The following is a 27,648-nucleotide window of genomic DNA, read 5'->3' as shown; positions in this document are numbered from 1 at the left end:
GATAATTGATGCTTATATTTTTACACTTAAAAACAATAGTCACAAGATCTGGATGTTGTTACTGTTGAAATATATATTTTCTAGAAACATTAACATAAAAATATTCTTAAGAGTGTACTGAAAATTAAAAATGTCTTAAAGTAAAAAACAAATTGGTTCTTTGTTATATATTTAGTATGGAATATGATAATGGCTGGATATTTATTTTAATCTCTGTAACTTCTTCTTTTGCAGCGTTTTTCCTGATTTTCTTTTTAGAGCGGCTTTCTGGCCATCTCCCTCGGAAGATTTAGTACTATCGGTCGAAAACTTTTTCTTTTTCTTAAGTGACAGCTGCTCTGCTTCATGTACTGTAAAATAATTAAAACAATGAAAGAATTATATAATTTTAATTATGGTTTAATTGACAAAATGTTAAGAAAATTCTATAGTAATACCCTGAGATGAAGATGGTGTGGCTTCATCCGGGATCTGCTCTGTTTCAAAATCTTTTCTGAGCCATACTGCTAAGCAGGTAAGCCTGGCTTTGGTATTGACTTCACATAGCAATGATGGAGCATTCTCAATCTGAAAAACAAAAATCCAAGACATTTATTCACATAAACCCCAGAAAAATAGCCATGCCATTTTATAACAGTTAAGGCAATATTTATCACATTGAAGATCATTAGGTTCTTCAGCATCCTCTTCCTCAGACAATATTTTATACCAGTTGTGCAAATCTATCAGTATTTATATATTTGTTTATTTATATCCTACCATTATTATTTTACAAAGAACTCAAGGCAGTACATTTGAAATTTGACTGGCGTATGAAGAAATATGGTGACATTAACGACAGAAAAAAATCCCAAATGCACTTTGGCATCCTTATCTTAAAAGAACTAGCTTGTTAACTGACCTTGTTTCTTAGAAAGCTGATTTAAGGATAAGCCATGCTATAGCCATTTAGTTAAGACTAAGATCCATTGACTGAACATTTCAGAAAAAAATAGGTTAACAATTGATTACAAGTCTCACCATTTTATTGAATTTGATACAATTTATTTACCTTTCTAATGAAATATCAATGTAAGAAATATGCTTAGATGAGTTATAAATGTGAACAACCCAAATTATACTTATAACTAAAACTGCATTTCTGTAGTATGAAGTTAGAAAGATTTTAATTCAATTAGATTGTTATTCAGTGGCAGATTGTACAGGTGAATACAAGTAAAGGCTTCCATTATTCCTGCAGAATTTCATTTGGATTACTGAATAAGGATTAATCCAGTGATTTTCGAACTTTGCTATATCATGATCTCCCAATCCAAAATAAAACTAATTATTTCTCTGAGGTTAAAAAAGGGCAACAAAATATACAATAGGTAATTATTAATACAATCACAATGTTTAATAAATATTTCCCACTATGGGCTTGTTAAGAGAAAATGGAAAGCAAAGCCCAGACTGAATTCTGACGATCCTGTTACTCTCTATGCAGACCTGTTTAAAAACAAGAACAATTACAATACCATCTTCTCTACACCTTAAGGTGCTTGCAATCCCCCTCAGTTTGAGAATCCTGAATTAGCATGGTTTACCTTTTCAAATGACAGTTCCTCTCTTTGAGTACAATACTGTTCTCAGACTTACCTATGTTGCAAGTTCACTCTGATGCAGAAACAACTATTCATATGTGAATGTTTTTGTAAGATCTTTATACATTAGTGAAAACAAAGCAATATTCCTCAAAAGCATGAAAGCAGTATGGTGAAAGTTTCCCCAGCTGAACAAACATAGCACATTAAGTTTGCTGCAGTCCCTTTGATCTGTGTACAGAAATGGACAGAGCTGCTTTAACACCCTGAGAAGGGGGGTCTTCTATTTATTCTAATACATTTCACAAAGCATTGCTCAAATGCTTTGCACAACCCTAAAAAGCATAACTGCCAGAATCACTATGAGTAAGGCAGTACAGGTAATCCTCAACTTATAAGTAGGTCATTTAGTGACAGTTCAAAGTTACAGTGGCACCAAAAAAGTGACCTAGGATCGTTTTTCACACTTTTAACAGTAGACTTATATACCGCTTCATAGGGCTTTCAGCCCTCTCTAAGCGGTTTACAGAGAGTCAGCATATTGCCCCCAACAATCTGTGTCCTCATTTTACCCACCTCGGAAGGATGGAAGGCTGAGTCAACCCTGAGCCGGTGAGATTTGAACCGCTGAACTGCTGATCTAGCAGTAGCCTGCAGTGCTGCATTTAACCACTGCGCCACCTCGGCTCTTGAACACTGTGAACACTGTGGCATCCTCATGGTCACATGATCAAAATTCAAATGCTTGGTGATTGGTTCATATTAATGACAGTGCAGTGGTCATGTGATAATCTTTTGTGACCTTCGGATAAGAAAGTCAATGGGGAAGTCAGGTTCACTTAACAACCATGTTACTAACTTCACCACTTTAGCAAGAAAGGTTGTAAAATGGGGAAAGCTAACATAACAAATGTCTCACTTAGCAACATAAATTTTGGGCTTAATTGCGGTTATACATTGAGGGCTACCTGTATACATTTATTACCCAAATAAACAATCAGCCAACAATGTAATACTATGAGAGAGGACAGATGAAATATGCGTCATATTAATTGTAAAATCTTGAAAATCACATCTAAGCAATCCATGTTTACTCAGAAATAAGTCTCTTGACATTAAAGCAAGCCAATTGAGTTCACTTAAAACTGCAAGTATCATGGTAATCATGAATGAGTTAGATGCAATTCTAAGTTTTATAGACTATATCCAGAGGGTTCTGTATCCAGTGGGATTTTCCCCCTTATCCTTGTAAAAAAACACTCTTTTATGAACATTCAATTCAATATTTTATATATAGGTAAGCTGTATAAGCCATTTATCTTCTATTAGACTCTTTGCTCTTTATGTAATTATTAATGGAATGTCATCTCTCATTTTTCATACAATCCTAACTATTCTTCACAATATTTTGAATAATTTGATAATACACAAACCTTATCAATATCCAGATTCCATGCTTTAATGTAACCATCGCTTGATGCTGTTACTAGAATATGTAAGCCTTCCATTTTGAAATTGTATAGTGCTTTGATTCTAAGGATCAAGAGATATTACATTTTTAAATGTAAATGAATTAGAAAATAAGAACATCCACAATGTTCAGGAAAGTATTGCAAAATGCTAACAACAATTACGTAACAAAATTCTACCTCTATGTGAAGAATCATGCAATGGTATCTTACTTTGATCCCTCTGTGCTGTACTTCAAACACTATCTGATAGATTAAAATGTGAAAAAGTGCAAGGGAAAGGAAACAGAGAGCTTGACTTACTAATGATATCCATTTTCACCAATAGTCAACATAAATAATACCGCACCAGAGCTATAATACAATTCATCCAAAGGTGAGCTCAGAGTGATATGTTCAAAGACAAAGACTGATCTAAATACAAATACTCAAACACTGAAAATTTAGTACTGAACTTTGATATTAATCTTATGGCAATTACATGTACTATCATTGAACAAAACTCAGAAGAAAAAAGTATGTTAAAAATTAAAAATTTTTAAAGATAAGTAATTATTTAATTATAGAAAAATACCTGTTTTCATGAGCTTTAAATTCACAAACACATTTTTGAGATTCACAATCAAATAATCGTATGAATTCGTCATCTCCTGCAATAGCAAGTATGGAATCCTTTAAGGAAACATGAAAAAAAGGGCGTGTATGAGAATGGATTCATTTACAACGTTCTAAATAATTTGACACTATTTTTCTACTTACAGTGATAAACTTTATTGAAGATATCCTCTTTTCTGTAGCAATGGTACCAGTGATAGAAGCTGTTTCCAGGTCATATATATCAACTTTGTTAGCTATAACCACCACGTATATCTCACCATTTGTTGACCATTTAACAAGATGAGCATCTAAGAAATATAAATGATATAGATTTTGAGAAAAAAAACAATTAAATCACAGATGTCATCTAATGCAGATGAGATTTGGCTCTGCATAGTAGCGAATAGATGTTTATTTATTACTATTTAAGAAAAACCTGTCTTGAATTTAATGCCTTTACACTTTTTATACTCCTGGAATTCAAGATTTATCAGCCCCTTTCTCTTTTGATGTTAAACAAAAATTCTTAAAATTAATATTACGGTAACAATCCACTAAGATTACAATGTATATCCTATTAATTAGGATCTAAATATTAAAATTCAAGAAATACATCACATACTAGCACTTGGTAGTAGAACAGCTATGAAAACCTTGGAAAAGATATTCAAAGACTTTCATAACTCTATTCTTACAAAGATTAGAATTGTGTAAACAATGGTATTCCCTGTGATAGTCTATCACAGGGGGTCCCCAATCCCTGGGCCGTGGCCCACTACCAGGATGTGGCCTATTTGGAATTCTTGAATTCTTATCGTACAGTTTAAAATTCATTGAATTCTTATTACTCCATATTCAGCCTGTTATCAGTAAGGCTAATTATCTGCAATAGAATTTTATTAAAAAATCTGAGATGGTCCTTGACAAAGGTAGCTTGCATTTTTGAACAAGAATACACACACACACACACACACCTATTTTCCAAGCTTTACTTTTACTACTGTGAAAGCTAATTTAAGGTTTGATAAATTTAAATAATGGAGAATAAACAAAAATAAAAAGCAAATAATATACTTACTTTGTTTTATGTTTTTTATGAATGCAGATCTTCCTTCTACAAGGTTCCATGTTCTAAAAAATACCAATAGATATTTTTGAACTGAAGACAACATAGTTATTTTAAAATTTAAGAAATGTTTAAAAGTAAACTCTTAATATTTTTATGTTGAATTTTAACTCCCCTATATTAAAGAAAAAGAGTTAAAGCTGCTGATAAATTATTTATCCATGAATCTGAATCTACAATATTAACTTGTCCACTCTTCTTCCTAATTAGCAATGTTGTTGTACACCAATATGGATTGAAATCATTTTCATTTTTAGTACTTGTGGAAGAATATAGATGATGGTACAAATTATAGGCAATATGGTTTCCTTTTGAAAACCTTGAGAGTGAAGAGAAGAGAATCCTTTCTGTAATTTTGACCTTCTCAAGCAAATTTACAAATTCAAACTTCTGATAGATTTCTATCAATGAAAAACAGTTTCTTACATCTGAATATTGCATTGTGTGCAGAAGCTTTAAGGCATGTATGGAAGTTGGAAATAGAGATGGCAAGACAGCAAAGTAGAGAGCATAAAACTTCATTTGCATAGTTTTGGAAGCAGCCATTATAAGCTTCTTTTCATTTATACCCCTTGTCATTTATTAAATTAGATTTTTTTTTATTCTTGATGCTTGTGTGTCTTATAAATTTGTTAACTTGTTTAGCAATAACAACATCTCTGATATTTATTCTCCAGCCTTGAACAGCTAATTGCTTTGAAGTTATAAAATATAGCATTATCTTAAATAAAACCAAGGCCATTTGCAGTCTTATGACATACCTTAATGTTCTGTCTGTTCCTACTGATAAAGCCAACTTTCCAGAAGGATGAATAGAAAGAGATGTCACATGGCCCCTAATACATAAAAAGCATCAATATTTTAATACAAATAGACCACTATCAATATATTCAATCAATATATTCAATCATATGATTCCCCCTGAATAAATATAAATATTATACTATGTTTATGTTAGACCTTACAGAGCCTCATGGTAGAAACTAGGAAATTAATTTCTAGCGATTGTAATTACAAGTAGTTTCCTTCTCCGCCAATATTTAGAGATCAGTTTTGATTTTAACAAAAAATAGTGGTTAGTTAAGTTTTTGTTACTGTTGTTATCTCTATTCTCTGTGTTTTATACTATCTGTTTCTGGACTTATACATACATTATACATACTTATTAAAAACTTCGGTCATGGAGAAGCAAAGAAATTTAATAAATGAAAAAGAGGTTTAAAGCATGAGATGGATAATTTACTTTTCATCATCTATTTCATTTCCCCCCCACTGCATACTATATCATTCTGGAGAATTCTGAATCTCATGATTACTTTTTCAGACAGGAGCAAACAAACACTATTGTAGAAATAGAATTCTGCTTACATAGCTATGCATCCAAATTATTATACAATTATTATCAGAGAAAGGAGAACATACTTGTGGGCTTTAATTGACTTCAAGCATTCCCATTTTTTTGTATTCCAAATACATATGAGACCATCTTCAGCGCCACTCAGTAGATGAGCATTCCCATAGAATTCCAAGCAGGTTACAGTGCCTGAAAATCAACAAGAACAGTTCTATTCAAGCCTTTTGGTTTGAAATGAAGAATATTTCAAAATGGTTTTTATAGCAAAGTCATAATTTTTATATACCTACAAATTTAATGAATGTCTTGGCATATTTTCAAATTTTATTTATTATCCTGTATTTATTATTATTTTTTATAAATAACTCGAGGTGGTGAACACCTTCCTCCTCCTAGTTTCCTACAAAAACAATCCTGTGAGAGAGAATGACGGGCCCAAAGTCACCCAGCTGTTTTTCATGCCTAAAGCAGGACTAGAACTCATGGTCTCCTGATTTCTAATGTGATACCTTAATCACTAGCCCAAACTAACTCTCATAATGGCTCAAGGATAAAAACCTATGAGATCAGTAACAAGGGTCCCTTAAATGACAGACTTTTACCAGCAAGGGTAAAAAGCAAGTTAGCCACAAACACTCTGCATAAATAGTTGTTTCAGGCTCTCTTTTCCAGCATGGGCAAGGATACCCTTTTAGGCCATGTTCGTGTACACTGCTTCCTCAGGAGATTGCTCATTCTCTCAATCTGTGATTCACTATTTTGATGCATGTCACATGTTCTTAGTAGTGAGAACCTTAACAAATGCCCCATTTGAACCCCTTAGGGTTATTCCTATTAGCATTCTTACTTGAAAGTCTAATAAGGAGATACTTGCATTTCATTTCTCCTTTGAAGAGGTACATTTGTTGTTAAACTTCTCAGTTCTTGGTTTCAAGAAATACATTGCTTTTGAATCTCAGAAAAGGAAACATGTTTGTCAATGTAACCAAATACTCACTTTTCTTATTAATTTTTTTTATATACAAATGGAGCCTTTGCCCCTTCTGATTTCCCCATTCATCAATATCATAGTTCTGTCTGCTAATGAAATTAATAGGAACTACATAAAATTAGACATACATTAAAACCGAGATAATTTACATTTTTATAATAATGTGATTATGCAAATTACACAGCTCCACAGGTTACATACCTTTCAATTTCACACATATGTGAAAAACAGACACTTCTCCTCAAAATGAGTTTTCACCATACTGCAGTCCTGCAAGAACTATGCCTTGCTCACCCAATTTAAAACATCAAGCATGAACTCCTTACCATTGTGTTGTACCAATGCTCCATGTTCTACCTTCTTTTTCATGTCATAGATTTGTATAGTTTCATCCTTGCTCCCAGTGACCACATATCTTTCATTCACAGCTACTGCGGATAGCGAAGCACTGTGTGCATGATGAGTAAAATCAGGAGCAACTGCCCAGTTCTGAAAATAAAAAATATATATTAGGAATAAAATTTGTTTAAGAATCAGTCAAAACAGCTATTTTGATTTTCCTATAACATTCCAGTGTACTGTTTTTAAAAACCAAAGTAAAAACTTGTTTGAAAGCACTTATCTTCACATATCTTCACCTAATATACTTAGCATCACATCTCCCAAACGTTCATTAAATGTTTTGATGAATGACATAAACTGACTCAAATGCTTGAATGGAAATATTCAGTACTAAGCTTTAAGATGCTTCTTCAAAATGAATGCTTGTGACACATATTTATTTTCCAAAAGAACACTGGATTTTGTTAGTGATTTCTGGATGAATGGCCTCTCCATAACTAAAGGATGTTGTTTCATGTCGACCACTGAAATTCTTGTCCCACAAACCTTTTTTTTTTTTTTTTACAAAATTTGTTATTTACAGTACTTTTTAAAGGCTGAGTTCTTAATTTCACTTCAGGCAATCAAAGTGCACTTTTAAATCCACAAAAAATGAAGCATATCAACAGCTTTTCTAGACTAACTAGCAAACTTCATATGCATTGATTTCTTTTGTATCCATTACATGAACCAATTCCCCCTCAGGCTACACTACTTCGTTTGTAATGGTAGTAGTGATGGCAAATCAATAGGTTTGCATTTCTTTGATTTCATTACTTTTATTGAGTTTTAATATAAGCTGCCTTGAGTCTTTCCACTATGGAAGCTATGTAAACCTAATAAAGGAGATGGAGGAATATAGAAGTCCTGCTATGTCAATGTTATATTTTGCTTCCTTTACACACACAAACACAATGAAAGTTTTGCTACTAAGAAATTCATTCAAGACTGATACCATTATATTTAATTTAAAATTAAATAGTTGTATAATAGTGATGAAGGAAATGTCCTTCTGGGTTCGGCTCCAAGTGGGGAAAAAGACACTGGAGACATGGAGGCTGCTTGGAAAGATGGTTTATTGGTGGACAGGACCACATGGCTTGAGCCCTGTACAGAAAAGGTGATCAATGCTTCAATGTTGGTGGAGAAGAGAAGCGCTGCGGGAGGGGCTTGCTATGCTTTTTATAACCTATAACCAGTCCCACCTCTCTGTTTCCTGTTCCTGTGTAAGAAATGTATTCTGAATGGTTGTCAAATCCCACGGGACCATGCAGGGGCAACTCTCTAGGCTGTGTTTTGAATCCAGGTTTGGTTGAGTTCTCAGATGCCATGTGGTCAGTTGGGGCCAATATTATCATGCTTTAATCCCATCCCCCTGGAGCTGAAGTGGAGAAGCTTTTATTATGTAAAGTGGACTAGCTTGGCCTTAATGGCCCATTGACAAAGTGGGGATGGGCAGGAAGCTACAGGCAGCTATTCTGTCTTTTAAAACATGTTTCTTTCTTTTCACATCCAGAGAAATATTCTGCCTTTTCAATATTTCCTAGGATATTTCATTTTTCTGGGAGAGGGCTGGGTGATAACTTCCTACAATAGTATGTCTTGAACTAATTTCTAATGATTTAAAAAACTACCTCACATCAAGATATTAGCTGATATGAACTGTAATGGGTCTTTTTTTAAATCATACAGTATACAACTTTGGATTCTTAAAACACTTGAGATTCTAAATGGCAATTACCACATATAGAATTCCTACTTTTCTTTTTAGATTCAATACTTTTAAGCTTTTTAAAAACGCCAATAATTTAATTTTATTATAGAAACTTTACTGCATTGAAATCATACCATGTACATCACAATAAAGAAAGGGTCTTGGTTCCTTCAGGTGACAACTGAGGGCTCGGAGGAAGCAATGTTTTATTGCTTCCAAGCAGGCGTCCCTTAAAACTCCGGCCAAGTTTGGAAGCTGAGCTCAATGTAGAGAGTTTATTGATTTTTCCATATTTTTTTTGTTTTTTTATTCCTTTTTTCCCCCCTTTATCTCTTATCTTTTAATTTTTAATCTATTTGGTTTTAATATACTCTAGACCAGTGTTTCTCAACCTTGGCAACTTGAAGATATCCGGACTTCAACTCCCAGAATTCCCCAGCCAGCATTCGCTGGCTGGGGAATTCTGGGAGTTGAAGTCCAGACATCTTCAAGTTGCCAAGGTTGAGAAACACTGCTCTAGACTGTGTTTGATAAAAAGCTATGCCGGGTATGGGATCTGGGAAGTCGGAAGGGGGCTTGGGAGGAGGGTTTACTGGGGGGAGGGGGGAAATATAGTTTCAACTTCCAAAACAATAAGAATGCACTTGTATACTGCTGCTCTTTTTTCTTTTTCTTTTTCTCTTTTCCTTTTCTTTTCTTTCAATTTTAGTATAAAATATAAATCGAATAGATGAATGAATAGTAGAAATACACGGAAGCGAGGAGTAGAGGGAAAGAAGAGGGAGGAGTAGAGAGGGAGTGAGAGGGGAATGTAAGGAGGGTGAGATGGAGGGAAGGGGAGAAAGGAATGTCTGAGGGGGGAGGGGAAGTAGAAGAGGGGAATGTTGGAGGGGAGAAATGAAAGTTGGAGGGGGAGAAGAAAGGGTGTATGGAGGATTGAAGTGTTATGTTGGTTTCCTATAGTGGAATAGAACAGTGTTTTTCAACCTTGGCAACTTAAAGGTGTCTGGACTTCAAGTCCCAGAATTCCCCAGCCAGCGAATGCTGGCTGGGGAATTCTGGGAGTTGAAGTCCAGACAGCTTCAAGTTGCCAAGGTTGAAAAACACTGGAATAGAAGATGAATTGTGTTTATTGTTTTTTTAATTGCACAGTATATAAGTGATTGTACGAAATGAAAATGAAATAAAACAGTTAATAATAATTAAAAACTCTGGCCAAGTTTAAATTGGGAATCCCCGTTTTGAGGTTTCTTCCGGTATGGAGGTTGGAAAAACCCCTAACTTTCTAGCAAACCCTCTTTAGACCGTCCTCTTTGAAGGTGATGATCTGAGCTAAAAGGCTGACAATACATTGCCCTATTTTTTTTTGTTTAAAAAAGAACTGCCGCCAACGACGTTGTCCCGCACAACGATCTCTCCTCGGAAGGAGAGGCGAGCCGTGAGGGAGAAAAAACGTGTCCGGGCGACTGCGCGGGAACGCTCCCCCCCTCTTCCTCCCCCCCCCCCCGTGAGACCACGTCCGGAACTCACGAGGCGGAGCCGAGCACGAGCCACGCCGCCAAGGCTTCTGGGAAGGAAACTGAGCAAGACGAAGGTTGAGCTCACGCGGTTTCCCCTGCCCTTGCGCACGCGTTGGCAGCTCGCGACTTCGGCGTAGCTCGCGTAGCGTGCGGCCCGCGTGGTGAGTATACAAAGACCCGTCAGCGACTGAATACTCTCGCCTTTTCTGTGCCCCTTTCCCTTATTTAAAAAAAAAACTTACCTCGGTCGGTTGTATGGAGAACCCGAACAGAATCTGTTCGTAACATCCTCCCAGGACCTCCATTTCTCGGCCTCCCTTAGCGACGCCTCTTTAGCGCGGGGTCCTTTTTTGTCTTGAGTTGTAGCGCGGCCTCCTAAACCGCCTGTCCGTTTTTTTCCCCCCCCTCGGGGGAGAGGTGTCTACTCCACCGCCTGAAGCCAGGAGCCCGCTCTCCCGTTCCCAGATTGATTCTTTGAATTTCTTTTGTCGTTTTGGAGCGGGAGGGAGAGGCAGGAACGATTCGTTTAAAAAAAAGAAGAAGGAAGAAACGGAAACAGGCAGTCGCGAAGACAACCCCGGGCGGAAGTCGGGGGAGGGGAGGGAAGACGGGGGAGGGGAAGGCGGCGGAAGAAGGGAACGTTGCGAGCTCCAAACGGCTGGTGATGGCGGCTGTGTGGAAGGTGATGTTAATATTCGGGGTTTGAGGGGAAAGGGACGGGGGTCCTTCGCCTCGTGGGCAGGTAGTGTTAAGATGTTGCCGATTCCGAATGTTTCGCCAGCTTCCCCCCCCCCCCCCCCACGCTAAGGGCCGCGTGAGTTCTGCCCCGCCCCCAATAGGGAGGCCTAGCACGCGTTGGTGCCTTTTCTCCCTCCTCTTTCCCGGTCCCCAGTAATCCCTTTGGAGTGCATTTAAGCTGTCTCTGGATAGACATTTCGGAGCTGCTTTTAATGATAAGTGGGATATAAACGGGGCGAGAGCTTGTTAGCATATGAATAGGTTCGCATGTACGTGCTAACATGTTCGTGCCTACCTCCGCGCGTGCGCATAACCCCCTCTACCTTTTGAATCCCCCCTTTTAAAAAAAAAACCTATTGCAACTTGGAGTTTTCTCAATTAAAGATTGTAATCTTCGGCGTCGGTGTTTCAGAGGGAGCGTTATCGAAATGATTTTGAGGTTTATTTTCCAACGACGAAGCTTAGCATTACAGCTGTGCTACGTTTAAAAATGGCCTTTTAATTTGAGTTGGTGTTAAGTAGGGACAGCTCCATTGGTGGTGAAGGTTTCCCCCCCACCTCATAATTCCATATTCAAAAGTAAGTGGTGGCAGATTAAAAATAACAGGGCTTGATCAGAGAGAGAGAGAAAGAGAAATAAAAACACCTCTGTCTAAAAACCCTCTTTCCCTAGTTTTGAATAAAAATATATTTAAAAACTAAAAATATCAATACAGAAATGAAAAGTAACCATTGAAAAGTCAGTTCCTGTTTTTCTCGGAATGCAAAAAAATCATATTCATATGAATAATCATATTCCAATGATTTTCTAATTTAAAAAGAATGAAAAATTGCCACCTTTATTTTGGGCCATTGGGATTTTGTATTCTTTAAATGTATTTGAAATTTGGCAGATTAATTTTTTTTTAACACACTTTGTCCTTGAAAAAAAGATTTTGGCACCTTCCAGTGATTGCAAGCTGAGACATGATTATAAAAAAATCTGCCCCTTTGCTAAACCAAAACCAAATCATATTAAGTTGGATGTTTGAACGAGATGTGTAAATATTTATTATAATCTATTTTTTACCTATTAAGTTCAATACAGATTGTGTTATGAAACAGTTTTTTTTCTAATTCTTATACTATTTGTTTTTATTGTAGTGAAATCACAAGTTCTTCAACAACCTTTGCGGAAGAAAGTCCTGCTGTTACTTCAGTTTAGATGATTAAAGTAACTGGAGGCAAGATCTCAGTTTGTTCTGGTACTTGCCACCTTCTGCAGCTAAATTCTTTTAATTTCTTAAGTTTGTATATTTGACACATTGGTAAGTAGTAGCAGAAATTGTATTTATAAAATGCGAAACTGATGGCTTTTACCATTTCTGTAATGAACCAATACCAAGCTGCCCTTACCTGGAGAAAATAGATCTAACTCAGTTATAATTTTATATTTTAAGAACTGCAGTTTTATTGTAAATGAATTTTTTTATACTAATGTATTTAGGCTAGATATTATTAAATGCTTAGTTGGGGATTGTTTATTAAATGAAGACAATATAAAATTATAATTTGGTTCAGAGTTAAGTGTTTTTATAGGAAGCAAGGTACAGGTAGTCCTCACTCTTAATGACCCAATTGAGACTGGAATTTCTGTTGCTATGTGAAGCAGTTGTTAAATGAAACGTGACTGCACTGCTTAGAGATGACAGTTCTGGTGGTGCAGTTGTTAGTCGAGGCCTCATCTTTCTGTGACTCTCACCTCCACTTCACCAAATCCCATCTCTCTTTTGGTTGCCCTGCCCTCTGGTACCTTCCCTAATGGCTACTCCTAACCTTCACTGCTTGCTGAAGGGGGAGCTTCATGAAAGCCAGCAGGTACTTAGGGAAAATGTAACTGAAGGTCGGGGGGGGGGGAGTGCAGAGACTGTAGAACAGACATGAGGAGAGTCAAGTGCAGTTGCAAATGCACATGGGCTGCCAATGCCAAACCTAAATTTTGATCACATGACCCCAACAGCACTGGAACCGTTTTGACCACCGTTTCAGTTTAACACTTTTATTAAGTTGTAGATAAAATACAAAAGTAAATCCGAAGACACGGAGGCGGGGGGGGAGAAAAGTGAGAAACAGGAAAAGAAAAGAAATATTTAGTTCTGACTCCCTCTGTTGCACTAAAAAATACATTAACATCAAACAATAACTTTTTGTATTCCCATAATAACATAAACTAGCCATTTCTATAACGTATCAATCTAATTGGTAAAATCCAAAATCAAAGTTTCACTTTTTTCCACGTCAAGCACAGAGTTCATATGGAAACAAAGGTACTTATATTCTTTAACCAAAACAATCAATTTAGCCATTTTTGCCAACTCCATCAGCTTCTTAGCCATTTGTCCATAGTGGGAATCGAAACGTCCTTCCATTTTTGGGCATATAATAGTCTTGCTGCTGTCAACATATATAAGAGCAAAGTTCTAATTTGTTTCTCCAAAGTCTTTTTCCATTAAACTCAAAAGAAAAGTTTCTGGTTTCATTTTTATTTTCTTTTTAAGAATTTTCTATATTATAATATGAATCTTACTCCAAAATTATTTTATCACATGTTGACCATAAATGGTAAAAAGTTCCTTCTTTGCTTTTCTACTTCCAACATTCATTTGAAATAGTTTTATACCTTCTGGATAACTTACCTGGTGGTAAATACCACCAATACATCATTTCTAAAAAAATTCTCTCAAATTATAGTTTAGTGTAAATTTTAAACCTTTCATCCACGTTTTCACATTGTTCAAGCATCACATTATATCCAAAATTCCTTGCCCAGTAAATCATACAATGTTCACTTTCCAAATTCAATTTCAATAACATTTTATAAATCTTAGCAATAATATGCTCATCACTACGACACAGTAAGATTTCCAATTCATTGGAATTTAGCAAAATCAAACACACAGCTCTTTTATCTGATTTAAGTCGTTAAATCGTTCTTTCAGTTGTTGATATGTAAACCCAATGGCAAACATAACCTAATTCAAGTTCTTCCCTCAATTTTAATGTAAGTGCACCAGAGTTGAAAGGTAATATATTACCATATGTCCATCAGTCTGGCTTTACTACCAATTTTTTTCCTTTAAAAAACCTCTTCTGGGGACACCCAGTGGCAACTTCGTAGAGAATCTTGTTTTATATTTATTCCAAACTCTAACGATGGCACGTCAATTTTAGCTACCATTTGTTCAGTGTCAGAACTTTGGTCATTAAAAAAGGACTACCTGCAGTGATATTGAGGCATTAGAACTGCTGTTAACTATTTGCTTTTAAAGAACAGTAAGTTATATAGACAGTTGTAACTGGTGAGTTACAACTGTAACTAGCAAACTGCATTGCAGGGCGTCCTTGACTTACCACAGTTCATTTAGTGATTGTTCAAAGTTACAATGGCACTGAAAAAAGTGACATGGCTGTTTTTCACACGTCCATTGCAGCATCCCCATGGTCACATGATCAAAATTCAGATGCTAGGCAATGGATTCATATTTATGACAATTGCAATGTCCCAAGATCATGTGGATCCCCTTTTGTGGATTCAATGGGGAAGCCATATTCATTTAATATTAACAATTGTACCAAGAAAGGTTGTAAAATGGGGCAAAACTCACTCAAATGTTTCACTTAACAACAAACAATTTGGGCTCAATTATGGTTGTAAGTTGAGGTCTACCTGTATCCTTAGTTTGCTAGTTATAGTTCAAGCAAACTGCATTATCCTTTGCAGCAATTGAGAGTTTTTTATTAACGCTGCATGATTTTTTTTCAACAAAAGGAAAATGCCCAGTTGCACTACAATTTTGCAAAATGGGAGTTCTTGCTGATAGTGACTTGTCATGCCAAAATGGCAATAACTTGTTTTACTGCATAACTGATGCCAAAGATTATGATACATTAACATAATAGTTATGTTCATGATGAAATATATAATGATTGCATCTTAGTACTTTAAAAACTAAGACAAGGCTATATTATGTAGAATGACTCTGAAATGGCATAGTATGTTGGTTGTGATATATAAGAATTTCCATGATGTTAAAATTGTTTTTAAGCACCTACAAGCTTCTTAGTTATTGAATCATTTTTGACAATTAACATTTAGAATGAATTCAACTGATTAATTAATTCTACCAAAATAATGAATTCAGATGCTACCATGTCAGGACCAATTGCAATGAATAAGTGCTTATTATATTATAATTTAATAAAAAAATTAAAGATAAGGGGGAGGAAATATGTAGTTTGCACAATATTCATTATGTTTATGAAAGCCAGCCTGAGATAGTGATTAAGGCACCAGGCTAGAAAATAGAGGATTTGAGTTTAAATCCTGCTATAGCCATGAAAGCCAGTTGGGTGACTTTGTGCTAGTCCCTCACTTTCAAGGGTTGTTGTGGGGAAAATAGGAGGAAGGTATGTTGGATATGTTCACCGCCTTGAGTTATTTGTAAAAATAATAAAGGAGAAAATACAAATAAATGTTTATAGTAGACCAGTTCAAAGTATCAGACTTCAAAATTGAATAGCGTATAGTTCCTGTATACTTTTTTGGGTTGTATTCCCTGCTCTTTGTCACCAAGATGCCATCCACATGTTGACTGATATTTTTCCATTTGCCCTCCTTCCATCTCTATATTTGCTTTGAAGGATGGGAAGATTTTTTGGAATCGATAGACCCAAAGGGCAGGAAAAAAGAAAATATGTGTGAATGGCTATCTGCTCATGTAAAAGATGATAGATAGATAGACAAACAGACCAGTGACATGCAGTCAGATGAGACAGGTGAGGCACAGCCTCACCGCTCTCATCATGAAAAGAAGTAAAAGGGAAAAGGCGAGTGCTGAGGTAAGGCTAGCTAGCTGCTGCCTCACCGTGAATGACTGCCTAACTGTTTAAAAAAGCCTCTTAAAAAGCACCCTCTACTATGAGGCAGGAGAACTGCATGCCTCATCTAGTCTGACTTCTTAGGCGTTTTATGATCGCTCGAGGAGAGTTAAGCGAGGGTTAAAAGCCTAAAAAATCCCAAGGTAAGTGAGGCACGCAGTTCTGCCTCATAGTAGAGGACACTCATTCTTCCTGTGACTCAACTCTTCCCTTTTTCTTCCCTTCTCGCTTGCGATACAGTGACAATAAAGGGGGAGCGAAGAGATGTACCTTAATCTCTTCATTGATTTCCCTTTTTACAGGATGAGCCAGCTTCCTGCTTCTTTTATTTTCTGGAGGTCTCACTTTCTCCATTTCTGCCATTTTTTATTTTATTTTATTGTTTGATGTGTGTGTGTGTGTGTGGCGTGCATGCATGTGTGTATGTATCTACTTTGGTGGAGATGAAATGGCTGCTGGTATTTGGGAAAAAGCTTTCGGGTGGAAGGTTGTGGAGAGGGAGGGAGGGTGGGGGTGGCTTTTAGCACTGATTTGTTTCCCTCTCTTTTCTCTTTCTCTCATTCTCTCCCTTCAGCGCCATTTCATTTCTCTCTCCCTTTCCCCCTTCTCTCTCTAATTTTTCCCCTCTCTTTTCCCTCTCTCCCATTCTCTCTTTCCAGCTCTCTTTCATTTCTCTCTCCCTCTCCCCCTTCTCTCTCTAATTTGTTTCCCTTTCTTTTCTCTCTCTCCTTCCAGCTCTCTTTCATTTCTCTCTATCTCTCTCTCTTTCTCCCCTTTTCTCTTTCATCTCTTTCTTGCGTGTGCAAGCAAAATACCCCAGGATCACGGTGGCGGGGACAGCAACTCCTTCTGCTGTGCTGCAGAGAAGAGCCACACTGTGCAGGAGACTCCTCAGCACTAGACTCAGGTCAGCGCGAGCCACGGTCCCCTTCATGTTTGTTGGCTCAGGAAGGAAGGGAATGGGACCGCGGCTCGCGCTGATCTGAGTCTAGTGCTGAGGAGTCTCCTGCACAGTGTGGCTCTTCTCTGCAGCGGATTGGCCTGTTGTAATGAAACAGTGTACATTACGAACATCACTATTTTGCATACCCTTATTTTAAATGTATTAAGAAAGGGCATCATTACATATTTTCTCCCTGTCTTTACTTCCTAGTGACAATAATTTGCAAAAATAGCTTCTATTTTAGGATGGCACATTTTAATTAGAACTGGAGAAATGAATTCCACAGTAGAAAAAATAAAACCTTTCTTTATTGGGGGTAACAAAATCAGAGGAAGCAGACATCTAGTATAGAGCATTGTGGTTGTTTCTGGTACAGTGACATAATAAAAATTGAGGGTTGCTCTGCTGATGTGTAAAAGTGTATCTTGGCTTATTTACATGAAACCTTATCTGTTTTGTATATATGCAGCATCAGAACAGCTACTACAGACTTCTTTTTCTTGCGAAGATAGCTATTTACAATGGCTAGCCAGGTAAGATAATTTCATAGAAATGTGGTTGCATTATTAGCTAATTTGGGGGAAGCGCAACCTTGTCCATATTTCTTGGCAAATGGCGGACTTGAACCCAGTACTCCTGGGGAAGGGATGATGGGTTTTTAGCCATATATTTCCCTCAGATAAATTTCTGACAAATTGTTCTCCCCTGCTGTGAAATCCTTAAATCACTCCAACTGAAGCAGCTTGGGGACAGAACACGAAACTTTGCTTTCTGCACTATTGCACAATGAGCTCTTGTGGTGGGACTTTCCTATAACACTCACTATTTAAGATGCCTTCATTGGAACTACTACCATTCATGTAAGTAAAACTTAATAAAAATGTTGAATCTGTATTCCTGAGGTGAGATTACTGACTACCTTTGGTTATGGCCTCCTTCCCTTTTCCCTCCCATATAGCTGCCTCTGCTGGCTTTTATTTATTTATTTTTTTGAATGTGACCCTTTTGTCACTTACATGTTACTGTTGTGAAAACCAGACATGAGTTCCTTCGGCTGTGCTGTAGACTTATTCCAGACAATTTCCTTGAAATACTGGCCAACAGCCAACTACAGAAGAGCCTCAAGTCCGCTTTCTGTGCTTAAATAAACAGAAAGAGTGACCCGGCTCTGCACCTTATTCTGCTGTACTTTCCCTGAATGAATAAGCTGGGTCCTTTTGTAAAAAAAAAAGCAAAAAAAAAAAGCCTTAAATGACCCTTAAGTGCTCAGTCAGCCTCTAATGATTAACCTTTTTTTTAAATGAAGGAAGCCGAGGGAGTCAAAATGTTGGCGTGAAAAGCAGTAACTCCGATAGCCAGCTTGACTAAGTCAGGGGAATATGGCTTTTCATACAATCCTTTGGCTCTGTTATTTTTGCCAGGCATTTTCCCCAGAGGCTGCTTTCCCTCATGGGAGGCGGAGGGAGAGATGGGACCCCAGGCTTCTGTCAAGGGAAAGGTGAATATGGGGAAATCACCGAGGTGGTGATCGGGAGAGGGAGGGAGGCATTTAATTGAGATGAAATACTGTATAACTGTTTTTCATTCTAGCAGGATACAGTGGGAAAGGCCAAAAAAGAAAGCCTGCCTCTGTGGTGGAGATCCCCCCACAAAAAACGGAAGAAAAAGAGTAAAGCAAGAGCAGGAAGACCAGATTTTACTAGTATTCCAAGCAGGTGAAGAAATCTTGAAACTGACAAGAAAAAAACTGGCTCTTGTCTGTATATAATACCTAAATCAAGTAGTGAGAAGTTAATCAGAACCAACACACTCAATAGTCCTCAGATTCTTTTTAAAGCTTTGTGAATTGAAAAGATGCTCATCACATAGCTAAAAAAAACAAACAAAAAATAAAAAAGGCAGTTGTACAGAAGTGTTAAATTTAGTTAGTAACTTTCAAAGGTTCAGTGGATACGAACTGGAAAAAAAAATCCGAAATGAAGTAAGTCAAAAAAAAAGCAGTAGGCAATTTTGTTCGACAAGCATCTGGAGAACTTCTCAGCGCGATGGCTGCATTTGGCTTTTTGAGGTTGATTACTGCTTCTCAGAAGGTTTCTTAATTTTACCTTCTTGGTGTTACATATAATGTGCTTTTCTGTTGGACCTTTTTTCTTCGATGCTGAAGGTTTTGCTACATTCTACATTATATAAACTTCACTTTGGAGGATGCATGCTGAAAATTCACAACTGCCTTGCCAATGTTAGAAAGCCAAGGAGCCTATTAATAGCATCACAGTTGGGATATGAATCAGAAATGAAGGTCATTGCAAGATATTGGCAAGCATCATTTGTTTTCATAAATTAATCTGGAGTTTTATTTAATGTCATAGAAACAAGAAATATAGTTTCTAACTAGATTCAAAGTATCACAAGTTAGTTACCGAATTTTCTATTTGACAGGAGAATTAATGATAAAGCTATTTGAAGGTTACTTGTTATTCAGCCTTCAACTGAATGGAGTATGTAGATAGGATGTATGTATTAAATTGGCATTATTTAGTATGTTTGCCGACATTAAGCTAAAATGTATGTGTGTGTGTGTTTACTGTTCGGTTCAAAACAACATTAATACTTAATAGTGTTTTGGAGAATGTTTGGTTAATCTGAAATATAAAAGGCATGGTTCTGTTGTATATGCTTCTATTACTTGATCACTTTGTCTTCTATTTAAGTTAGAGTTGGGAATGTAAAAATACATCTTCGTGCTAAGATACACGTGCTAAACAACTCATAAAAAGACATCAAAATATTTAACAAGCTGATAGGAGTAGAAAGTTTCAAACAGTTCCAATTATATAAGCAAAACAAAATAGAATTAGTAGATAACTTAAAATGTAGGGAGGGTGTTTTCTTTTTTTTTCTTTTTTAATTTTAAGGGGTTCAGATTAAATGCATTTCCTGCTAATTTTGAACTGAGAAAGTTGAACCTGTTTAATATTTTAATGACATAGCCATCAAAAAATCCCACGCTGTAGCTAAATTTGAGAATTCAAACAAATTCCCAGAATAAGGGAGTGGCAAATTATTTTTGTATAATTTTAAGACACTTCATAGATGAATCCATTTACCAGGGCACAACCCAAATGAACAAATAAAAAGAAAATGTAATTTTATTAAGTGTCCCAATAACTGTTACATTTGTTGTGTTTGGTGATTCTGAAGAAATTGTTGAGAAACAAGTTTTTAAAATGGTACCTTCTCTCATAAATACTGGTGGTAGTATTTATGAATTACAGAAAGCGCAAGGCCAATGATATTATCCATGATCTGCCTATAACTGATATTAGCACTAGCCAAGTTTATCTGCATAGGATTAAGTGGATTTCTTCAGTCTGGTTGCTTAAAAAAATTAAGAGGAATATTGTTCAGACATGATCAAGATATTTTTTTCTGTGTATGGTGCTAGTCATGCACCATGAATAAGGACACAAGTATTGGCTGGATCAATCCTAGGTAGGTATTCTGAGTTACGTACACCGGAAAGTAATCTAGTGGAGACAGGGTTCTGAGGTTTACATTGCAAGGTGATTAATCATGTTTTTTCTTCTAATTTCTTCCAGGCCAGAATTTGTAAGGCAAGAATTTGTTAGGGCAGAATTTTCCAGGCCAGAATTTGCAATATTTGTAGGAGAGTTAACTCCTGAAGTGGATGACTTTTTGCTGTTTGACTATTTTTTTAAAAAGTATCCATCATGTATAGACTGTAAAGTGGCCACAGATCTGCTGGGATATTCCAGGTAGCCCATTATGAATTAAAATGTGTGTGTGTGCATGCATATGCAATACAGATTTGTCAATCACATCAAAAACCTAAATATTGTGTTTTCTCAAATTTTTTAAAGTCAGTCAGATACAGTAGAACCTCGGGTCACGGACTCTTCTGACCACGACCAAATCGGGCGCTGACCAAAAATTCCACAAATTTCTTGCATCTGGTCGCAAACAAATACTTGGGTGGCGATCAAACACAGCCATGCCAATTTCCCCTGCCACACCATTTTTTTATGTGCATGCAGTCAGTCTTGCTTCCAGTCACAACTAAATTGGGTTGTGACCGAAGTCCTAGAACGGATTACGGTTGTGACCGGAGGTTCCACTATAGTTGAATCAGCATTGTCCTGAATTCTTATTCTTATTAATGTTATATTAAAAATAATGTGGTACTCTGATATATGAATGAAGAATATAATTTTATTGAAATACATATTTTGGGATGTCTTCTTTACATCAGTTAATGCTTTAGAAAGAGGCTCTGTCAGACCTGCTCCAGTCCTACTCCTTAGGAAAGAAAGACCCTTGACTCCATTTGGTTGAAGTGGTAGGCTCTTTTACTAAAAGATGCTGGCTGTAGTAAAGTCTGGCTAGAACTAAATTTTAGTGCTCACTCAAAACAGAAAGTTCCCCCATATCCCAGCCCTCCCCCATGTATTTAGCCAATAAGAGTCTGCCTAGGTGTTTTGAGAAAGCTGAGATGTTTAGGATAATCCTCATTTTTTCTCAGGGTGCATGGCCTTGGGTGTTGGCACAAACTGGTTCCTAGCTCCTGCTCTTCATCAAGCTGTCTTTCCCCCCTCCCAATTTTCCCATCAAAGTACACATGCAGCTTGATTGGCCATTTGTTGTCATCCCCAATGCCCCCCCCCCCCTTCAACCCTTGATGGAAGTACAGGCGCTTCTTATAAAACTCAGATGAGATAATTTTATAACAATGCAAAATGCATGAGAATAGTTTCTCGTATTTGAAATGGTTCGAATATATTGTAGAAATGGGCACATGTTAATCGGGATCAGGTACAATTAAATGGTATTGTTTTTTATAAATGGCATGAAATCATTTTCTTTAGCAGAATTAATGTCACTGATTTTTGAAAATGTGGGCACTCTTGGACTCAGGTTGGGTTAACATGCCCTAATGTGTTTAAATTATATTCTAAATAACCATTCGCAGTGCAGTAAAAATATAATTGATAATAAAATATTGTGTGTGCTTGTTTGGCAATGTTATTAAAGTTTGTCTTTTAAAACTCCTCAGAGGTTATGGTTTCGTCAGATTTTCTGATGAAGGCGATATGATGAGAGCACTGCAAGATTGTCAGAATGCACCTGGTCTAGGCGGAAAACGAATCCGATTGACTTTAGGAATTTCTAAAAGGTAGTTGATGCGAAATTAACAAATCACTTGGGTTTCAGATCTCTTATGAAATTGCCATTATATCTGCTTAGGAAAGAATTTAATTTCTTAAAAATAATGTTTCTCAAAATGTTTTGCTTTGCTTTTCTAATAATACAGTTGTTATGAAACAGTCAATATATAAGCAGGTCAGTTTCTGGTTTTCTTTAACAAGTATTGAATTAATACACTTTAATTCTTTGCAAAATTACATTGTGTCAAAGCATGCCTATAAGTAACCAGCGTCTGTAACTTGTTCCACCAGGGGTTTGGATGTTCTAAGTTGTTCTACTGCCACTTGGATCCACTTCTCTTCCTTAATGATATTTGAATTTCTCTGCTTATTTTTATTCTGACTGGATAAAAATAAAATAGTAATGTCATATTTTTATGTATATATCATACATATGAATTTTCAAACTTTGTTGTTTCCTTTTAAAGTTCATAATTTTAGAATTCTATGATTACTTACCATTTACATTAAGGAAACAATGTATACCTAAACAAAACATAAAACCCTTTTTGTCTCCAAAATTCAATGAATACTTTTCATTTAAGAAAAATACAGCATATAACTATAGTTCTTAAACACTGCTGCTGCACTCAAGACACCACAGCAAATTCCAAGGGTACAGCGGGATATTTTAATGCAGTACTTAAACAGAATTGTTTGTTTGCTATGGCATCCCAAGATGCTGCAATGCACAATTTGGAAACCTTTAGAGGTACTGTGGTTCAAGAAAGTTTGGGAACCTCTTATATATATATATTTTTTCACAATGTATTCTCTTAAATGTCTAATTTGATCTGCATAAATAGTTTTGCTTATATGTGTGCCAAGCAAAATTAACTTGGATGAAAGTAAATGGAAACAGAAGAAATAGGAGAAAGTAGATTTTATGCTATTTGAAGTAACAGTAGTATTATCTCTGGCAACTTTTTTTTTAAATAGGATTTTCACTATTCAGTTGTAAACAATGCTCTTAAGAAATTCTGACTTAATCTTCTCCCTTTGTGTTTTAGACTGAAAGCAGAATTTCAAAGATACCAGGCCTATAGTTATAATGACTATTACCAAGACTATCAAAACTATTACCGCCAGTACAATTATGATAGAAATGAACGCTATGACCGATTTGATCGCTTTGACCGTTTTGATCGAGGTAGCCGTTTTGGTGATCGTTTTTCTGAACGGTACCCTGAGCATTTTGGTGATCGTTTTCCTGAACGTTACGCAGAGCGATTTGCTTCCCGTTTTGGTGAACGCTATGAATATCCTGAGTATGGAGATTATCCTGAATATGCAGATTATAATGCTGACTATAGTGATTATAATTATAGTTACGCATCTTATGAAAGAATGCAGCCTACTGGAAATATGGGACAACAAGCAATGAATCCAGCTTTATTTCAGGTATTCACATAAATCAAATTAAAGTTAATTTTTCTTAGGGGTGCCTTCATGACCCTTTGCCTTTCAGAAGTGTTGGAGTTTAACTCTCATGATTCCTAGTTTATTACTGAAAATGATTGAAAATTACAAGTTCTGAAGTTCAATATTTCTGGAAATACCAGGGTTCCTAAGTATTTTTTTTAAAAATGTTTTAAATGTATTGGCTGCTTTTCTGTCTCTTCAACTGAAATAACTTAAAATGGAGACATTGAAAAGGTTCTGGATCAATGGTTCTTAGGCCTATATTTTTGTAAGATGTTTGAATTTAAGATAGTGATGTACATTTCTTCTTTTAAAAAGGATGTTTTGCTCACTTGTGTAACTGTTACAGTGAGTATGAAACCACTAAAAAAATTGAAGATAATTTGACAAAAGTCAAAGATAAGCTCTTGATAAACACTGCTCAACATTTTCCCTCATCTAGGCAAAATACTTCCTATACCACATTCTCAATCCACCCAATACACAAGCCTTTCTAAAAGGCATTGAATCTTCTACAAAAAGAACACACACACTATTGCTTCTTCATTCACTGAAACTTTTTCTAATCCCCCTCAAAAGTGGTGCTTCAGTTTTTGAACATGTCAGCTTCCCTCCCTCCCTCTCTTTTTTAATTTAATTGTTTGAAAAATCAGGAGATATTAAGATGACGAAACGGCAAAAATCAAGGGGAATTTCTACGAGCACTCTGTAAAATTATAGATTTAGTATTACATTTGTGAAAATTTCTCCCAGAATCACTGTTTTTATATTAAGATTACAAAAAATAAACAATGCAAAAATAAGCAAATATCAAACACTTAAGGCAATTAAATCTATTAGAAATAAGAAAACCCTCAGAAACAATACAAAACTTCTAAAACGTATAGAACATATAAATGGTTTACCCCCCCAAAATCCCATTGTACTATATTATCAATAGAAAGGCTATAAAAGATTACCTAAGAATGCTACTATCTTGTTGTAAAATATAACATCTCTATCAAAAAAGAGCATATTCATTCATTCATTCTCTTGTTAGTGTGAAAATGTTGCCTTTCCAAACAGTATAAATTACACATTTTTCTTGCTATCACTTTTCCAATTTTTTGATGAACCAATTTTTAGTTTCAAATCCGTCAACATAACTTTAATATTTTAACCGTTTTAATGTGGCATTATTGGAGATTTAGTTCATGATTAACAAAATTCATTAGTATCCAACTTTAAAAATGTTAACTTTTGGTTTACCATTGTTGTAGTGTTTTCAGCTTCAGCATGTTTTGATGGTCCCAAGATGGGCCAAATGCCTTGGCTACTTCAAAGATACCTGAAGTGCTTTCTCATGTGATAGAATTTACAATGGAATTTAAATCCACAACATATATTTGAAAATCTAAATTGTCTCTTGAATATTTCTCCCCCACCCTCCAAATATATTTATTGATTCTTACCTTAATGTTTTGCTCTGTTGCTAAGCATGATTTTGGAGTTGGTTTTTAAAGTAAGTTAGATCCATAATCTTGGCCTCAAAAGCCTTTTAAGAAGTAAATAAGAATTTTTTTCCCTACATCCTGGTTCTATAAAATGACAAGCCAGGATTAGTGGAAAACAAAACTGAAAAGTGAAATGACTGAATATGTAGGAAGCAAGAAGAGCATAAAAGTCAAGGGATGTGCATATATATGTATATTTCTTCCCTCTCCGTTGAAAGAATGTAAGTGAATATGGGATTTGTTTTTTTCTTCACTACAAAGAGTTTTTTAAAATGATATTCTTTTTTTTTCCAGGATGCCTGTGGTATGATTTTAAATGATGATCTAGTAACAGAAGGTAATGTTTACATTAGTATTTCCATATAGAAATAGATCACCAAATAGTTTCTCTGATCTTTGAAAATGTAGTAATCTGGAAGAATATCTTTCAAATATTGTTTGATATAATAGCTGTCTGCTATGTTTAAAATTAAGTGCATTATAATCTATCCGACTGCAGTCTTATGTATTTGAATCTTGTTGATAACAAAAATGAGCATGAGGGTTGAGCAGAGGTTGTAGGCTGTCACATGATGCCTAATTTTACAATAACATACTAACAAAGTTACTTGATTTCACTTCATTGTTGTATGTGAAACAGCTTGGAAGAACCTTAAAGTACTTCATGTTTGAAGATTTATTTCTGAGAATTACTGAAATACCCTCTGGAAATACATGATTTAGAAGAAAATTTGTTTCTTGGATCAAAATGTTTTTACCTATTGTTAACATGACAAATAGGATAAGAATCTGTTGCATCCCAAACTACTGTAGTTATAAATCACTTTAGATCAGAATGTTCTCAGGGCACAAGAACTTTTTTTTAGATTTCTCATTCTTTTCTCCATGAACTCAAAAATCAAAAATGTTTCTAAATATATTGCTTTCAGAGGAGGTAACTAGATAGTCTTTAGCAACAAAAAGAGCAAAATCTAACAATGCCTTAAAAAGTGAATAAGGTATTTGTTAAGTGATAATAAATTTGTGTTTCAGGTGCCCCAAATTTCTTTGTTGAATATATTCAATATTTTTGGTACTTAAAATGGAACAAAAGGTATTTGGTAATCTTCAATTGCTTTGGACTACAACTCTCATAACTGGCCATGGTTCACTAGATAGTCGGTTGCTTATAACATCTTAAGGGCATCAGAAAGTTTGTATTATATTTAAAGGATTTTTTAATGCAGCAGTTCTGCCAGTGATTTGCTTACTGACTTTTGTTTATTTGAACAGATCCACAGCTCAACATAGATGTTCATAGAATGAACAGAGAATTTATGGTGAGAAGTGAAGAACTTTTTGACACACTTATGAGCTGTCATTGGCAACCTCTGGACACAGTCACTTCTGAGATCCCTACTGCTTACTAAAAGTGTCTTATGTTAACACCATAGCATGACTATTTTGACCAAGGTGCTAAATTGACATTTCTTCTACATTACTTTAGATCCTAAATTTTAAAGCACAGTGTTGGATTATTATTTTTTTGCAATGCTTTGATGGCCTTTGTAATTTTGTTCATCAGTATCTTGAAATCATGTAAATATTCTGGAAATGTAAAGAGTTAAATATGGACTTGCTTATGTAAATAATAAAACTTTGTTTCTGCAAACACTCTTGTAAAAACTTATTCTTTTACCTTAAAGCAGTGTTTCTCAACCTTGGCAACTTGAAGATGTCTGGACCTCAACTCCCAGAATGCTGGCTGTGGAATTCTGGGAGTTGAAGTCCAGACATCTTCAAGTTGCCAAGGTTGAGAAACACTGCCTTAAAGGATATGCCTACTTTGTACTTAGATCCTCAGTGGCACATTAAGCTAGTTGATTTCTGGTGGAGGTGGAATTAAGTTAGATGGATTTTTTATTCATCTGGCAGGTTGACACCATGCAAGACATAAGACAGAACAAAAAGTCCATGTATTTATTGGTACAGTATTTTTTAAAATACTCATTTCAAGAGGTAGTAACTTCATTGTCTGGAAATGCATTTTTATTGGATTATACTTTTACACGTTGCAGAAATGGCAACAGTGGTATAAACAACTTCAGCATGCAACATTACAAATTTTAACAGTGCGTTAGTAATCATTGAAACTAAACTTTTTTTTTCTAGTGATGTAACTTATGTTTCACCCAGAAA

At 35.8% G+C, this 27,648-nt stretch overlaps 2 protein-coding genes across 14 annotated transcripts; one reads left to right on the top strand and one right to left on the bottom strand.

The window, feature by feature from the left end:
• On the bottom strand, positions 1-11,242 carry PAK1IP1 (PAK1 interacting protein 1). Its single transcript, XM_014073089.2, has 10 exons — positions 10,978-11,242; positions 7,447-7,609; positions 6,198-6,318; positions 5,537-5,611; positions 4,728-4,780; positions 3,812-3,957; positions 3,627-3,724; positions 3,017-3,116; positions 438-567; positions 1-350 (listed from the first exon to the last, which is right to left on the bottom strand). The coding sequence occupies exons 1-10, from the start codon at positions 11,038-11,040 to the stop codon at positions 202-204; spliced, it is 1,098 nt and encodes a 365-aa protein (XP_013928564.2). The 5' UTR covers positions 11,041-11,242; the 3' UTR covers positions 1-201.
• LOC106554437 (tRNA selenocysteine 1-associated protein 1) lies at positions 10,769-27,121 on the top strand. 13 transcript variants are annotated; one of them, XM_087707443.1, is made up of 10 exons: positions 10,769-10,896; positions 12,617-12,780; positions 17,803-17,866; positions 18,755-18,831; positions 18,927-19,048; positions 20,933-21,109; positions 22,405-22,524; positions 23,566-23,956; positions 25,765-25,807; positions 26,743-27,121. In XM_087707443.1, the coding sequence occupies exons 4-10, from the start codon at positions 18,802-18,804 to the stop codon at positions 26,877-26,879; spliced, it is 1,020 nt and encodes a 339-aa protein (XP_087563569.1). In that variant the 5' UTR covers positions 10,769-10,896; positions 12,617-12,780; positions 17,803-17,866; positions 18,755-18,801; the 3' UTR covers positions 26,880-27,121. The 13 variants fall into 13 exon arrangements, with proteins under 13 accessions (XP_087563569.1, XP_087563566.1, XP_087563568.1 ...); XM_087707440.1 differs by having other exon boundaries at positions 18,924-19,048; XM_087707442.1 differs by having other exon boundaries at positions 17,803-18,193.
• The last annotated feature ends 527 nt before the right edge of the window (positions 27,122-27,648 follow it).

This window comes from Thamnophis sirtalis, unplaced genomic scaffold (assembly GCF_051295495.1).
Source record: "Thamnophis sirtalis isolate CommonGarterSnake01/CBP01778 unplaced genomic scaffold, rThaSir2_p1.2 scaffold_2, whole genome shotgun sequence".
Taxonomy (NCBI): Eukaryota; Metazoa; Chordata; class Lepidosauria; order Squamata; family Natricidae; genus Thamnophis; species Thamnophis sirtalis.
The sequence above is the reverse complement of the archived record's forward strand: the minus strand, read 5'-3'. Positions and strand labels throughout refer to the sequence as shown.